Source organism: Phoxinus phoxinus (assembly GCF_949152265.1).
Source record: "Phoxinus phoxinus genome assembly, chromosome: 16".
Lineage (NCBI taxonomy): Eukaryota > Metazoa > Chordata > Actinopteri > Cypriniformes > Leuciscidae > Phoxinus > Phoxinus phoxinus.
In genome coordinates this window covers 2,087,844-2,102,843 of record NC_136891.1, presented here as the reverse complement: position 1 = coordinate 2,102,843, position 15,000 = coordinate 2,087,844, and the positions used below count along the sequence as shown (strand labels likewise).

The 15,000-nt window shown below is 36.5% G+C and overlaps 4 protein-coding genes across 7 annotated transcripts in view; 3 read left to right on the top strand and 1 right to left on the bottom strand.

Moving 5' to 3' along the window:
- LOC307012549 (uncharacterized protein) overlaps positions 1-739 on the top strand; it is an 18,445-nt gene extending 17,706 nt beyond the window's left edge. The window contains exon 21 of the mRNA XM_079639360.1: positions 1-739. This exon is cut by the window's left edge and continues 50 nt beyond it. Within this exon, the coding sequence (XP_079495486.1) occupies positions 1-29 (29 nt within the window). The 3' untranslated portion in view covers positions 30-739.
- The window catches only part of LOC306983566 (GDP-L-fucose synthase-like), a 111,265-nt gene extending 96,906 nt beyond the window's left edge, over positions 1-14,359 (bottom strand). Inside the window, exon 1 of the mRNA XM_079584078.1 lies at positions 14,068-14,359. Within this exon, the coding sequence (XP_079440204.1) occupies positions 14,068-14,328 (261 nt within the window). The 5' untranslated portion in view covers positions 14,329-14,359. The remainder of the gene's footprint in view (positions 1-14,067) is intronic.
- On the top strand, positions 1,293-11,043 carry gptl (glutamic--pyruvic transaminase-like). The gene is made up of 11 exons (XM_079639361.1): positions 1,293-2,657; positions 3,733-3,828; positions 4,497-4,605; positions 5,665-5,798; positions 6,668-6,905; positions 7,506-7,585; positions 7,666-7,802; positions 9,161-9,335; positions 9,573-9,728; positions 10,501-10,601; positions 10,694-11,043. The coding sequence occupies exons 2-11, from the start codon at positions 3,736-3,738 to the stop codon at positions 10,815-10,817; spliced, it is 1,347 nt and encodes a 448-aa protein (XP_079495487.1). The 5' UTR covers positions 1,293-2,657; positions 3,733-3,735; the 3' UTR covers positions 10,818-11,043.
- phactr1 (phosphatase and actin regulator 1) overlaps positions 12,148-15,000 on the top strand; it is a gene marked incomplete at its 3' end in the record, with an annotated part of 30,875 nt that continues 28,022 nt past the window's right edge. Inside the window, exon 1 of one of the 4 annotated variants that reach the window (XM_079584075.1) lies at positions 12,148-12,564. In XM_079584075.1, the coding sequence (XP_079440201.1) occupies positions 12,450-12,564 (115 nt within the window). In that variant the 5' untranslated portion in view covers positions 12,148-12,449. The remainder of the gene's footprint in view (positions 12,565-15,000) is intronic. The other 3 variants (XM_079584076.1, XM_079584074.1, XM_079584077.1) reach the window with 3 other exon arrangements.

Here is a 15,000-nt window from a genome sequence, read left to right as displayed (position 1 = left end):
TCCAGTGTCCCGACAAAACCACAAGATGAACCACAAAACAACAACGCCAAGTCGAGTAACAAACACTTACAGGGAGCCAAACACAACACAGGCACACTCACGGCAGAATAAATATTATTTATGAAGAACCTTTAACATTCATGATAGTCCATTTGATGTTTTCCTCATTAAAAAAAATTGTTCCCCTCATCTTAGTTGCATGAGATTTTGTGACACAAAAAACTGGGCTTGATTCGGTTGTTCTGAAGGTGTGTGTGTGTATGAAGAAGAAAAAAATATTTTTTATACAGTAGTATATTTGTATACAAATTATATTTGTATAATAATGTGTATTATTTTACACATAAGTAAATGTGTGGGTTCTTTAGAATCTTAAAATGTTCTTCACACTAAGAAAAACAAACAGTTATTTTAAGAGCCGTTCACTAAAAGGTTCTTTAGAGAAGCAAAAATTATTATTTTATGGCATCGCTGCAAAAAAATCCTGGAAGCTTCATTATTAGGACTGTATGATTGTGTATATTGGCTTTTGTACATTGTGCATGTGTATGTTGTTGTTGTTTTTTCAAACTAATAAAGATATTTTTGTGACTGTTTTAATTCATTGTGTGATCCTCGTTGAACTTATTTGCAAATGTTTAAAGGGGTGGTTGAGTATGATGTCACTTTTCTAACTTTAGTACAACAAACTACACACATAGAAGATAGTTAACTCCACATAATCTGCATAAATTCATCAACTAACCATTCAGAAATGTCCTGTTGCTTCTACATGTTGTCACTTCTTCTTGAGTCTCTCCATCATTGTCTGACTCCGGTTTGAACATAAAAGGCTGAAAGTTTTTGAAATTTTCAGTGTGTGTGTGTGTGTGAAGTAAAAGGAAACTAGCTCCGCCCTCTGCTCACCCTCAAAAAGTGACAACTTTAACATGATATAAAAAATATCTGTGGGGTATTTTGAGCTAAAACTTCACACACACTCTCTGAGGACATCAGATACTTATTTTACATCTTGTGAAAAGGGCATTATACCTTCGCTTTAACCACCAAAGGAAGCTAAACCTTTTAAAACTGTTGGTTGCTGCTCACTTCAGTTTACAGCAGCAGTGTGAACCTGTGCTAAGGGGCAAAAAGTCCCGTTCACACCAAGACCAATAACTATATCAGTGTATCCACACAAACCATATCATTCTGTTTATTATAAGCGCACGATTCGTCTGTCGCTGTCGCTTTAAATGTGCGAGCTGTGAAAGCAGGATCGATTCTGATTGGCTGTCAATGATAATATCTTTTCTCTGTGGCTGTGCCGTTATCGTTATAGTTATGGTGTGAACTCTGCTGTTATAGAACTATATCTTTATCGTTATTTTTATAGTCATCGCCATTGGTTTGAACGCACCTTGAACTCGTGAACCGCAGTCCGTGTGTTGTTACAAGATGGCGTCGTGTGCTGTAAGATGGCGGTCAAGTGAGTTTTAACGTTAGACATTAGGTTTCACACCCTTTAAACTCTGTACATTACATGTTTTCAGCTCAAACCAATTCAGATATACGTAAACAAACGCCCAGCACATTTATTTCAAGAAATAAAACATATTAAATAGCCCTATAAATCAATGAAATAATTTAACTTCCCCCTGTAGTAAATAATTGTATCCATTAAAACTCATCGTTGATCACCAAAATAACATATTTAAAAGTTTTTTCTTGTGAAAAAAATGTCTTCATGCCTTAATATAACTTCACACGGACCATGAATATGCAAATGAGCCCCGCCTCCACTCACTCACTCACACCAGCTCAGAGATTCCCTTGGTCAACTTACTGAGGTAAACCCTGCACAACCATAATGGTAATGATTAGCCTTTTGCTTGACTGTTATCAATAATAATGTTACACAAACCATGTTCCCGTTCACCATCTCAGAGTCGGACATTCTAACTATTATCAGAAACGCTTTGAACAATATAATGTCAGTGGAGAAAGGCATAGCCTATAGTTCATCATAACATTGTAATATACAAATCTTCCCGAGATTTTTCATATCAGAAAAATATACTGGGATAACCTGGCATTGACACTCCCCTGCACTGTTAATAAATGCTAAAGTCCGCCGGAACATTGATCTGATTGGTTACAAGGTAGTGTGTGACGTCAGAAACTCCAGCGATTTCGAACCGTGTTTTTGAGACTGTCTTTGGTTCACTGCAGTTTTAAGCAGAAAATACTCAGCAATGCTGTCCACTTATGGATCTACACATGATTTGTCTTATAGCAGATTAAAAACCACATAAACAACATTAAAAGCTGGATTTTCACCACAGGGGGACTTTAACTATGACATTATAATATCAAACTTGTTCAGAAAAATATCCATGTTATTGCAGAGGGCTCTTGTTTCTGGAATTAACATTTCATATGTTTTATAATATTTTTTTATTTTATTTAAATGTGTGCAATACTGTAAATCCATGAAATTCGCAGAGAGTTTAATGTGTTTGAAATCGAATGTCAAACATTAAACTAACTTTACCTTCGTTGATGTAAGTTAATGCAGTCATATATTAAAAGAGTGACTCAAACTGAGGTTTAGACTAAAGGACGTGGACAGAAGATCTGAAGAAGACAACCAGACGAGGAAGAGACTCATTAAACAGGTGAAAAAAATTATAGTCATATCAAAATTCTTATGATTACATTTGTTAAGATCAGCATGAACACATTTCAACACGTTCTTTGATATTGCATAAAAGGGTTTATCTTAATGATAAATAATATTTTTTGTTGGTATTTATCCTTAAGACATGTGTTTATTGCTTATAATGAAAGAAATGGAAAGACATCATAACGAATAAAAACATCTTAATATTAATTCCGAAATTTACTAATACATAATTAAAATCAAAATATGTATGTTTTAATATTATTTAATAGACATGAACTATGAACTGTTGCATTTTTTATTAACTAACATGAATGGATATTAATACTATAACAGATGTATTGCTCTTTGTTATATTAGTTAATGCAATAACGACATTCAATTTTATTGCTAAAGAAAAAGTATAAATTACCCTTTTGACGTTTTATATCTGATAACGCATAACAAAAATTATACATTTACAGTAAAATATTTTTTGGAAGTAGAAAGTAAAATATTGTAAAGTTTAAAATTCCTTGCATGATCGAATATTTTAGGCTATTTAAATATTTACATATTGAGTTATGTTCATATGGGAGTTCATGTAACATGGATTATGACATATCAAACCTGAAATGTGCAGAGATATGGTTATTTAATACTTGAATTCTCAGTTATGCTTCCTTTTAGGATCAACTGTGCCTGAGATGTTTCTCCTAAAAGTAAACTAATAATATTAGGCAATTATAAAATAGCAAAAAATATTAATATTAAAATGATATATAATACTATATTTTATAATAATTAGTATTATTTTATTAATTTTAATTGTCTCAGATGTTTCTCCTAAAATGAATTAATATGAATATTAAAATATTATTATAAAATATTAAAATTATATATAATACTATATTTAATAATAATAATAAGTTTAATTAGTAAAATTGAGGAAGTAAAAACTGACGTGAATATTATCACTGGTTATGATCCAGTAAGAGTGTGGAGCTATAAAATGAATATGAAGAGCAGCTCAGATCATTTGAGAAGTATATCATGATTATTTTTTAAACGTCACATCTGTTGTTTCCCAGGAAATGAATATGAGCGCGTCCTTTAAGAAGCTTCTGGATTTGAGTTCGGGAGACTCTCACAGCGCTGGAATGAAGCCGATAACCTTTGTTAGACAGGTCTGACGTTTTGTTAATTGTTGCTTAAATAAGTGATGTATTGAACATATATGTCTGGACTGCAAATTAGCACAATATATCCTGACCTGACCTTTGGTTTTGTAGAGCAGAACGTTGCAGAATAGCAGTGAACAACATGGAGCAACCTTTTCTTTTCAAGTCCCCCTGTGGTGAAAATCCAGCTTTTAATGTTGTTTATGTGTCTATGTGGTGTTATTAATCTGCTTTAACACACACCATGTGTAAGTTCATAAGTGGACAGCATTGCTGAGTATTTTCTGCTTAAAACTGCAGTGAACCAAAGACAGTCTCAAACACACGGTTTGAAATCGCTGGTGTTTCTGACGTCACACACTACCTTGTAACCAATCAGATCAACGTGTGATCGTCAACCAGTGGATCTCTGAGTGAGTGAGTGAGTGGAGGCGGGGCTCATTTGCATATTCATAGAATCGCGCATACTAAATGAGGCGAGGGTGTCGAGTTACATTCAAGATATTTTAAGGCATGAAGAAGGAAAAAAACTTTTAAATATGTCATGTTGGTGTTTTAAGGGATAAAATTATCGACTTCAGGGGGACTTTCACGTTTCAAGTCATGTTTCTGAGACTCGTCACACTACAGAAGTGCACGTGTGCTGAATGGCGTTTCATGTGGACTTGTTTCAGGTCATCGCTGGATGTTTGTATCCGAGTCTCTTGCAGAGCGACGCTCTTCCTCCTGACGCTCGTCTCAGAGCTCAGCTGTTACTCCGGCACTTTGATGGAGGCAGTATCGGTGAGATCGTCTTTGTGGGAAATTGTGATAGTTATAACATGTATTACACACACACACTACAGTTCAAAAGTTTGGGGTCGGGAAGATTTTTTTAATGTTTCTTCTGCTCACCAAAGCTGTGTTCATTTGATCACAAATACAGTAAAAATGGTTAGATATTATTCCACTTTAAAACACCAGTTTTCTATGTGAATATATAGTAAAGTGTAATTTATTCCTGTGATCAAAGCTGAATTTTCAGCATCATTACTCCAGTCTTCAGTGTCACATGATCCTTCAAAAATCAGTGTAATATGATGATCGAGAAACATTAATTTTGTGGAAACTGTGATACATTTTATTTTTTAGGATTATTTGATGAACATAAAGTTCTAAAGAACAGGATTTATTTGATATATAATCTTTTGTAACATTATAAATGTCTTTACTGTCATTTTAATGCATCCTTGCTGAATAAAAGTATTCATTTCTGACCTCAAACTTTTGAACGGTAGTATATATATATATTCAATCTGAATGGCTGCATCTGATATCGCATACTTCCCTACTATATAGTAGGTGAAAAACAATATAAGTGCATCTCAACCAGTTCCCTAGTTAGGACACTGATCAGGGAGTCGGCCATTTTAAGGCACTGAAACCTTCGCTTCCTAAAAAAGTCCCACAATGCACCGTGAAAACCAGGGAGCATCGATGCTCACTATGTTCCCTTAATGGAAGTTAAATCACTAGATGTTTTTTTTTTTTTACAGTACAAACCATTATTTAATTATATTTCAGCATAAACATACATCACTAGACAGGTCATGAACATAATCTAGCTAACATTTATAACGTTGCACATTTGTACTGCATCATAGTGTACCGGTACTTAGAATAACATTAAACAAATAATGTGAGAATGATATCAGTTCTGGGGTTGTGCATAAACACCCGTACAATAAAGATGCCAGAAATAGTCATCCGTGTCCGAATTCATGTACACCATATACCGATTCACTGTCATGTGACCTGTGATGCTCAAGATCTGATTGGCTGTCTGGTTTCTCCACTCCTTAGGTTCATACACTGGGTCCTGTGGATCGGTGTACGTGAGAAACACGATAGCAGAGTTCATATCGCTGCGGGACGGAGGAATCCCATCCAGCCCAGAGCAAGTCTTCATCACGGTCGAAGCCCAGAGAGGTTTGATGGTACGATCCGAAACCATTCGTTTGTGATTTATGTTGTAAGCAGTGTTGGGGTGAACTCATGTAATCAGATTACTTCTTCAAGTAACTAGTAAAGTATCGCATTACTTTTAAAATTTACAGCAAAATATCTAAGTTACTTTTTCACATTTATTGACTGACAACTCATGTTCAGAGACATAAAGTGAGGAGGTGTGTGTGTGTGTGTGTGTGTGTGTGTGTGTGTGTGTGTGTGTGTGTGTAAACATGATGGTTATTGTAGTTCTAGACTAAATGTGAACAGGCATTTGCTCATCTCACTTGCACAAAAGCATTCAGTATTCCTCAAAATGAATAAAAACAGTAAAATGCAATCTCAGAATTTTACGCAAAACTTTTATAATTAACTATATTAAATTACACAAATATACTTAATGTATTTAATCTCACTTTATTAACCAATGGCTTTGCTGTTGACCTTCAATGATCTAATTTAACCACACTAATAAGCAGAAATGACTTTAGATTAGATTTAGAAATAGAGGTTTGTTTGAGCGGCGCCCTCTACTGTACAGGAGTAAACATGCATGTCCTTCAGCCTGAGGATTGTTCACTTCACTTTTGCTGTGAAAGGGCCTTTACTTTTGCCAAAAATAGAACTTGTTTTCTTGTTATTAAAAAAACAAACAAGCAAGCCCAGCCCAGGTGAGAAAAAGTAACGCAAAAGTAATGTAACGCATTACATTACAAAAGTAATGTAACGCATTACTTTTCATAAAAAGTAACTAAGTAACGCAATTAGTTACTTTTTTGGGGAGTAATGCATTACTTTTAAAAGTAACTTTCCCCAACACTGGTTGTAAGTGCTTCAGTTGGGTGATTGATGTACGCAGGTGATGATGCGACTGCTGTGTCAATCAGAGGGCGTGTCTTCGGTTATGATCCCAGACCCCGCCCCTCACTCTCTGACACGCCTCCTGGAGTGGATGGGCATGGTTCCGGTGCCCTATCGGCTTCAAGAACAGTGTGGGTGGAGCTTGGAGAGGGCGGAGCTTAACAGAGTAATCCAGGCGTCGAGGGGGCGGAGCTCTCCACGGGCAATTTATATCAGTAACCCTGGCAACCCGACAGGTACGGGACAGTATATTCATGATGATTTTGCTGGTGGTTTAAAACGCAGCATCACTGTGGATATTCCAATAGAGCATTTCATTAAAGTCCCCCTGTGGTGAAAATCAAACACGGTTTGAAATCGACGTCACAAACTACCTTGTAACCAATCAGATCAACGTGTGATCGTCAACGAGTGGATCTGAGTTGCAGTGAGTGAGTGAGTGGAGGCGGAGTTCATTTGCATATTCATAGAACCGTGTATACTAAATGAGGCAACGGTGTCGAGTTACATTCAAGCTATTGTAAGAGCTTGAAGATTTTTTTTAAAGGGAAAAAATGCTTAAATATATCATTTTGATGTTAAGTTTTAAGGGATGAAATTGTTGACCACAGGGGGACTTTAATTATTTTTCTGAGAAGTACATAAAAAGTAGGCGTTTAAAATAAGTATACTAATAGCACTCTTTTTTTTAAAGGGTATTCTATGACAACTAGAGAGAAGTATGAGCAAAATATTAATGACAAATACTATAGTGTCACCACAAATACCCATAATACCGTGGTAGTTTTTGTAAGTGAACTGATAAATTGTGATATTAAATTGTGTGTGTGTCACAGGGCATGTCCAGTGCAGAGAGTCCATCGAGGATGTGATTCGCTTCGCTGCCGACGAAGATCTTTTCTTGTTGGTCAACGAGGGGAGTGTTTAGGGTGTAGTCTTCATCATCTGCTGTGGTCACGTTTGCTTTCTAGGTAATGATCTCTTTATGGGTTGCAGGTTCATCAGAACTCAGTGTTTGCGGACGGCGCAGAGTTCGTGTCGTATAAGCGAGTTCTGGCTGAGATGGGAGACCCTTATTCTGAGAGCGTTCAACTGGCCTCGCTTCACTCGCTCTCCAACGGCATCATGGGAGAGTGAGTTTATGATGTCAGAGCTAATAAAACCAATTTAAAGATGTCCTCTTACTATCTCGTCTCTGATTCAAACTTGTTAAGAGTTTGATTCAGTTTAAACTGAATTAAGTCTCGATTCAAAATTTTGAACATTTGTATTTAAAAAATACACAAACGCTTAAAAGTTTGGGGTCGGGAAGATTTTTATTGTTTGTGAAAGAGTCTCTTCTGCTCAAGGCTGCATTTATGTGCTCAAAAATACTGTGAAAATTGTTAAATATTATTACAATGCTGTTTTCTATGTGAATTTATAGTCAAATGTAATTTATTCCTGTGATCAAAGCTGAATTTTCAGCATCATTACTCCAGTCTTCAGTGTCACATGATCCTTCAGAAATCATTATATGATGATTTGCTGCTCAAGACGTCCATTTTGATTTAATGTTGAGTATTATGTTGTAACCGCTACCCCTTTTTGGGCTTATGGTTACATATCAGAGTAGGGATGGCAAGACTTGATATTAGCTTAGGTATAGGTAAAAAAAAAACTAGTTTGCTTTGGTTTACCAGCTATATTTCTGAAGAATCAGACACAAGCTTTACAATTATAATGTATTCACCAACCCGAAATCTCAAATATTTACATTATACAAAAAAATAATAATAAACAAGGTAGAAAACAGGAAACCATCAGTCATCAAACCAGAACAGTTAAGCGTTTTGGGAATCTAGAAAAGTGAAGGATTAAACTTAGCTGATGGTGAAGCCGACAAGTCTTGCTAATGGATGTCCTTGCAAAAGTCCACACTTTTACTTTGATAATCCCAATGTTGCAGATAGGGAAGATGTCCTCCTGTCTTCCACAAATGCAATCCAAACCCTCTAGTGCTTACGTTATACGTCCAAGCGTCATCAGGCAAGCAGAGAGTCAGCTGAAGCAAGTATTCCCCCAGGTCAGAAAGCACAGGAATAAAGAGGTCCATCTAAATAGACAACACGGTCACAATGAGCATGAATAGCCTAATGCTCAACACCTTCAATATCAGAGTTATACATTAAATACATGTACACTCTGGTTTTGGTAATATTTATTTAAATAAAAAAACATACTACTTACTGATTGACCAAAGCGGAAACACAATCCTCAATCAAAGGACCTTATAAAGTCAAACGGAATAGCCCAAGAAAGCCATTGCTTACTTCTTCAGGTATAGTACCTGGCTAAATACTGATCTATGAAGATGATTAGCGCCCCCTAATGCTGTAGAGAAGTATAACCGCTAAGGTAACAGAGTTAAAGCTTTTACAATGTTGGTCTGTTCATTATAATGACCTTAATTTGGCTGCTAATTCTTCAATGCTGTCCGCTATGTTTGCAGGTGTGGTTTCCGGACGGGTTATATGGAGCTGGTGAACGTCGATCAAGCTGTGATGTCATACACTGATACGCTTCTGACGGGAGATCTGTGCCCTCCTGTGATTGGTCAGATCGCTCTTGATGTCATGGCTGATCCGCCCCGTCCTGGAGAACCGTCCTACGCTTTATACGCACAGGTATGTGCAAAAACATTTATATTTATGATTTACATTGTTTGTTTAATAATATGATTATTGCATATTTAATATTATTATTAATAATACATGTAAAGATTAGAATAGACTCTGTATTCCCACACAAGGGTTGATTAAACATCACTTAGTGTGTGTGTGTGTGTGTGTGCGTGTGCGCGTGTGTTTGCGTGTGTTTGTGTGTGTGTGTGTGTGTGTGTGTGTGTGTGTGTGTGTGTTTAGGAGGTGGCATCTAGGCTAAAGACTCTGAAGTGTAACGTTTCCAGGGCTGTCGAGTTCATTAATGATCTTCCGGGATTCCGCTGTCCGTCAGTTCAGAGCGGAATCTTCATCTATCCGTACCTGACTCTTCCTCACTCAGCTGTGACACACTCACAGGTACACACACACACACACACACACACACACACACACACACACACACACACTCACACACACACACACACACTCACACACACACACACACACACACACACACACACACACACACACACACACTCACACACACACTCACACACACACACACACACACACACACACTCACACACACACACACACACTCACACACACACACACACACACACACACACTCTCTCTCTCGCTCTCTCTCACACACACACACACACACACTCACTCTCACACACACACAAACTCACACACACACATACAGGTACACACACACATACAGGTACGCACACACACTCTCACTCACTCTCTCACACACACACACACACAAACTCGCGCACACACACACACACACACACAAACTCACACAAACATACAGGTACACACACACACGCACACACACACACACTCTCACTCACACTCTCGTTTCCATTCCTGTCAAAAATTAATCCTATTATTATATAATGCTGATGATTTACATGTTTACATTTGGCAAATGCATTATCCAAAGCCTCTCACTTTGCATTCAAGATAAACAAGGTATGCATTGCCTGACAATTTTTTTTACTGCCTGCCGGAGTTTTCCTCACTGTGTGTAAGAGAGCAGCTTGAACATTCTGCACAATATCTTCTTCGTGTTCCCTGGGAGACAGAATGCGATACAAGTTTGGAATGTCGTGAGGCGGATTTCTTTCTTTAAGGTGTGTGTGTGTGTGTGTGTGTGTGTGTGTGTGTGTGTGTGCAGTCTGTGGGGTCGTTGTACAGCAGGAGGTTGTTGGAGGATCAGGGTGTGTGTGTCGGGATCAATGAAGATCAAAAACATTCACGGAGCTGCAGCCACTTCAGGTACAGTGACCTTTTTAGACATGCAGTCTACACACACACACACACAAACACACACACACTCACTCAACACCCTGTCGCTGTGTGTGTTTTAGGTTGTGTGTGCTGATGCCATCAGACGAACTGGAGGAGGCTCTCCGTCGCCTTCGATGTTTTCACTTTCAGTTCCTGCAGGAATACTGTAAAATTACATTTAGTGCACCACAACAGAGTGCTTAAATCTGTTTAATTAATGCACAAATTCATATAGGCCTACAGATGAAACTGTACTTAGGTCATTCGTATTATCAGTTTGTTTTCTTTCATCGTCATATCATTATAAAATAGCAGCACAAACCTGGGATATTTTATGGTGTTAGTTTGATCAAATCACACAAATCAGTCTAATAAAATGAACATTTGTCAATCCTGTTATTATTTAGTCCACTCTGTTATAATATATATATATATATATATATATATACTCCACTCTGTTATTACTTTCTCCACTCTGTTATAATATATATATATATATATATATAAATACTCCACTGTGTTATTATATATATATATATATATATATATACTCCACTCTGTTATTACTTACTCCACTCTGTTATAATATATATATAAATACTCCACTCTGTTATAATATATATATATATACTCCACTCTGTTATTACTTACTCCACTCTGTTATAATATATATATATATATATATATATATAAATACTCCACTGTGTTATTATATATATATATATAAATACTCCACTCTGTTATAATATATATATATATATATATATATAAAAATACTCCACTCTGTTATTATATATATATATATAAATACTCCACTCTGTTATTATATATATATATATATATATATATATTTAAATAAAATAATTTATTGAAAATTCCTATTAAAAAAATAGACTGAAAATCTATCAGTAATGTAGTATTTTAAAAAGTTAGCAAAAAATATATTTTAGGAATTTGTATCTGAAAATAAAAAATGTAAAATGAAGCGTTTATATAAGATAACATGTTCTGATAATGTATTATTAACTGATATATTTTAAAAGGACAAAGGGGCAAAAGTTATCTAAGAAAATGTACACAATGCCCATAAATTAGAATCATAAGTACATAACTGTTGTTCATCTACAGGGTGGACATTTCTGATATACAATTTCATTGATTTTCTTTAATAAATAGATACATTTATTTACCCGAGCTTGACCAAAAACATTTTTCAAATGTTTTTCATCACTGTATTATGATTACACAGATCTTTTGATAAACGATGTTTGATTTTCTACATTTTTTAATGATGTCCAGAAGGCACCGAATACCGGGAATGGCCCTGTTACATTTCTGTATGTGTATTACAGTTCGCACGGCATGGTACACTCGTGTGCATTTCTGTCGTGTCCTCAGCGTGAGTCAGCTCTGAACCGTACTAGTGCTCCGGATCATCGATCGGCACTGATGATGTCACAGCTGCACGGAGATCGGTGCCGTTTTACCGGTGTTATACTACATCTACATGCATGTGTCATTAGCCGTAGCATGTGTAACGCGTGAACGAGGGACGCGCACGCGGAAAATCCGCTCTCCGCCGCATCAGTGCAGATTCTCCGTGCGGACCGCGTCATCCCGGTGGGAAACGGCACGGTAGCAGGATTTGGATGTTTCCGTTCATCCGTGCGCTGCATCAGGGCGGGATGCGATTGACGGTCCGTGCGCTTGTGTCTCGCGCGTGTCGTGTCGGTTGATCGGTTAACGGAGCGAGGAGGAGTCTCCATCCCTCCCCCTGCTCGCGCTCTCCCGTGTCTCCGCCGTTACCGGGGCTTCACCGGGGGTCCCGCGGCTCTGATGGCGACGGCACCCGAGCAGGACGATGCGGACCGGCGGCCCATCAGAAGAGCCCGATCCAAGAGCGACACACCGTACCTGAACGAAACCAGGCTGTCCTACACGTTACAGACAGGTGAGCGTGCGCGTTCACTACTGTACTGTGGTAAAATACCATGCTACTGATGGACAGAATGATTATTACCATGTTCATATTGGATGGTGGCACAGGCACTCCAGTTAAAGAATGTCATGATATCAGTGCATGTCTGAAAACACGTGCTTGCCTTTTACCAGATATAATCAACATAGACCTGACCAAATAAACAATACCATGGTAAATGCTCTTTGATATGCTACAAAATGATTACCATATAGTCTACATATGCCATTTACTACATAGTATTCCAAGCTATTAAAAAAAAATACCGTAATACACAAGTCAAAAATATATATACACCATGTTGTTTAGAGTATTTCCTCCAAAGTACTTAAAAAAAATTCCAGTATTACCATGGTACATTACAAAAATGGAATTACCATTACCAAATACACATGTGCATAATATTTACATATTACTTCAAGCTACTTCAAAAATACCATGGTGCATTTGCATATATCATGTTGCTTAGACTATTTACTTCAGGATACTTCAAATAATCCCAATATTACAGTGGTACATGCCCAAAAACACGTGCTTTTATCAAAGTAGTGTCCAAAAACAGTGATCAACACATAGACATGACCAAATATCACAGTATTTACTTAAGGAATACCATGGTATATGAACTTTGATATGGTACTAATGAATACCATATACATGGCATTACATTTACATAGTACTCCAGTCCAAACTATACTTTGGTATATACAAAAAATAAAACGGTGCATTTATATTAGCATGTTATTTAGAGTATTTACCCTAAAGTATTTAAAAAAAACAATTGTATCATGGTACATGAGCAAAAACATGGGATTATATTTAAAGGGCACCTATTATGACATTTAAAATGTTCCTAATGTTGTTTAGGGAGTCCCCAACAACAGTTTTACATGCATGCAATGACAAAAAAAACTTTTGTTTTCGTATAATATGCATTTATTTTTACCTGATTTGCTCACCGACTCCCAAATGATTCGTTTAACGACTCGTTTTTCAAACCCCTCCTTTGCGCGACGCTAATCTGCGTTGATTGGTCAGATGACCCAGCAGTGTTTACAGAGATAATACTTATTTTTAACACGGAGTACAATGATGCTTTTATCAATTAAATTGTATTATAATAATGATTATAGTCCACTGCTTTATAGTTTGTAGTAAAAAACGAAAAATAAGATAAATAATTTAATGTTATGTTAGCGAGCATAGCCCAGAGTTCATATTGTAAAAGCACAATCAGTCTTTGTTTGCATTAGCCCGATGCATAAACATAACGTTTTTACAAAAAAAAAAATGCAGTTACGTTACAGTTATTACTCTATTCTTTAGACAACTCCGAAAACAACGACAAACACTTTACATATCTCAATACAATTGTCATTGAAGACCTAGAAGCTAAACGGTGCTTACACAACAAACAAAATAATTATTAAGCATGCTACATAAAATATAAAAGCAAAAATTATTAATAACACTTACAGGTTGTGATACGGAGGAGGAAGCTGATGCAAATACACTTGGAACTGAACCTTCCTTCAATATCAGTCGGCTCGCGAATCCAAGTTTGATTGCATTTAAAAAGCAATCGTCTTCAAAATGACGCGAACAAAGCACAAGGCTCGGACTATACTTCTGTGGTATAGTGAATTGTAGCCACTTAGTCTTCAAATGCTCCTCCTTGGGCAGATGAAAAAAGTTTGCTTTTGAGCCGCACTTCAGAACACAGCGTCTCGTCGCCATGATGTTTTCCTGCTGGCCTTGGAGAGCAATAAGGGGGCGTATCGTATTCAAATAACTTGACAAGTTGACGTCATCTAGTCAGAGAAAAAGCTTCGGTCTTCTAACGATTCATAAAAATGACTCAGAGTCGACTCTCACTTTTGAAAGACAATAACTTTATATACGGTGCACTTTCATATTTCAAACTTTGCAGGATGTTTTTGTTCACTTAGATCTATGTTACACACTACATGAAAGGTAAATTTCAAAATTCCATAATAGGTGCCCTTTAACAAATACACATTTGCTATTATGCTATTATATTTACTTAATATATCAAGATATAAACGACTAAATATCACAGTACTTAATAACACCATGGTATATGAACTTTGATATAGTACTAATAAATACCATATAGCCTACATATGCAATTATATTTAGATAGTACTCCGTCCAAACTACTTAAAAATAAACATGGTGCATTAATATATACCATGTTCTTTAGAGTAATAAATTACCATGGCACTGAATAATTGCCATATACATATTGTCCTATTTACATGTCACTCCAGAGTATTACAAAGATTACCATGGTACAGTGTCCAAAAAATAATACTATGGTACTGAGTGGTCAGACAGACCAAATATAATAGAGAATACCATAGTATATTTGTACTTTGATACCATAGT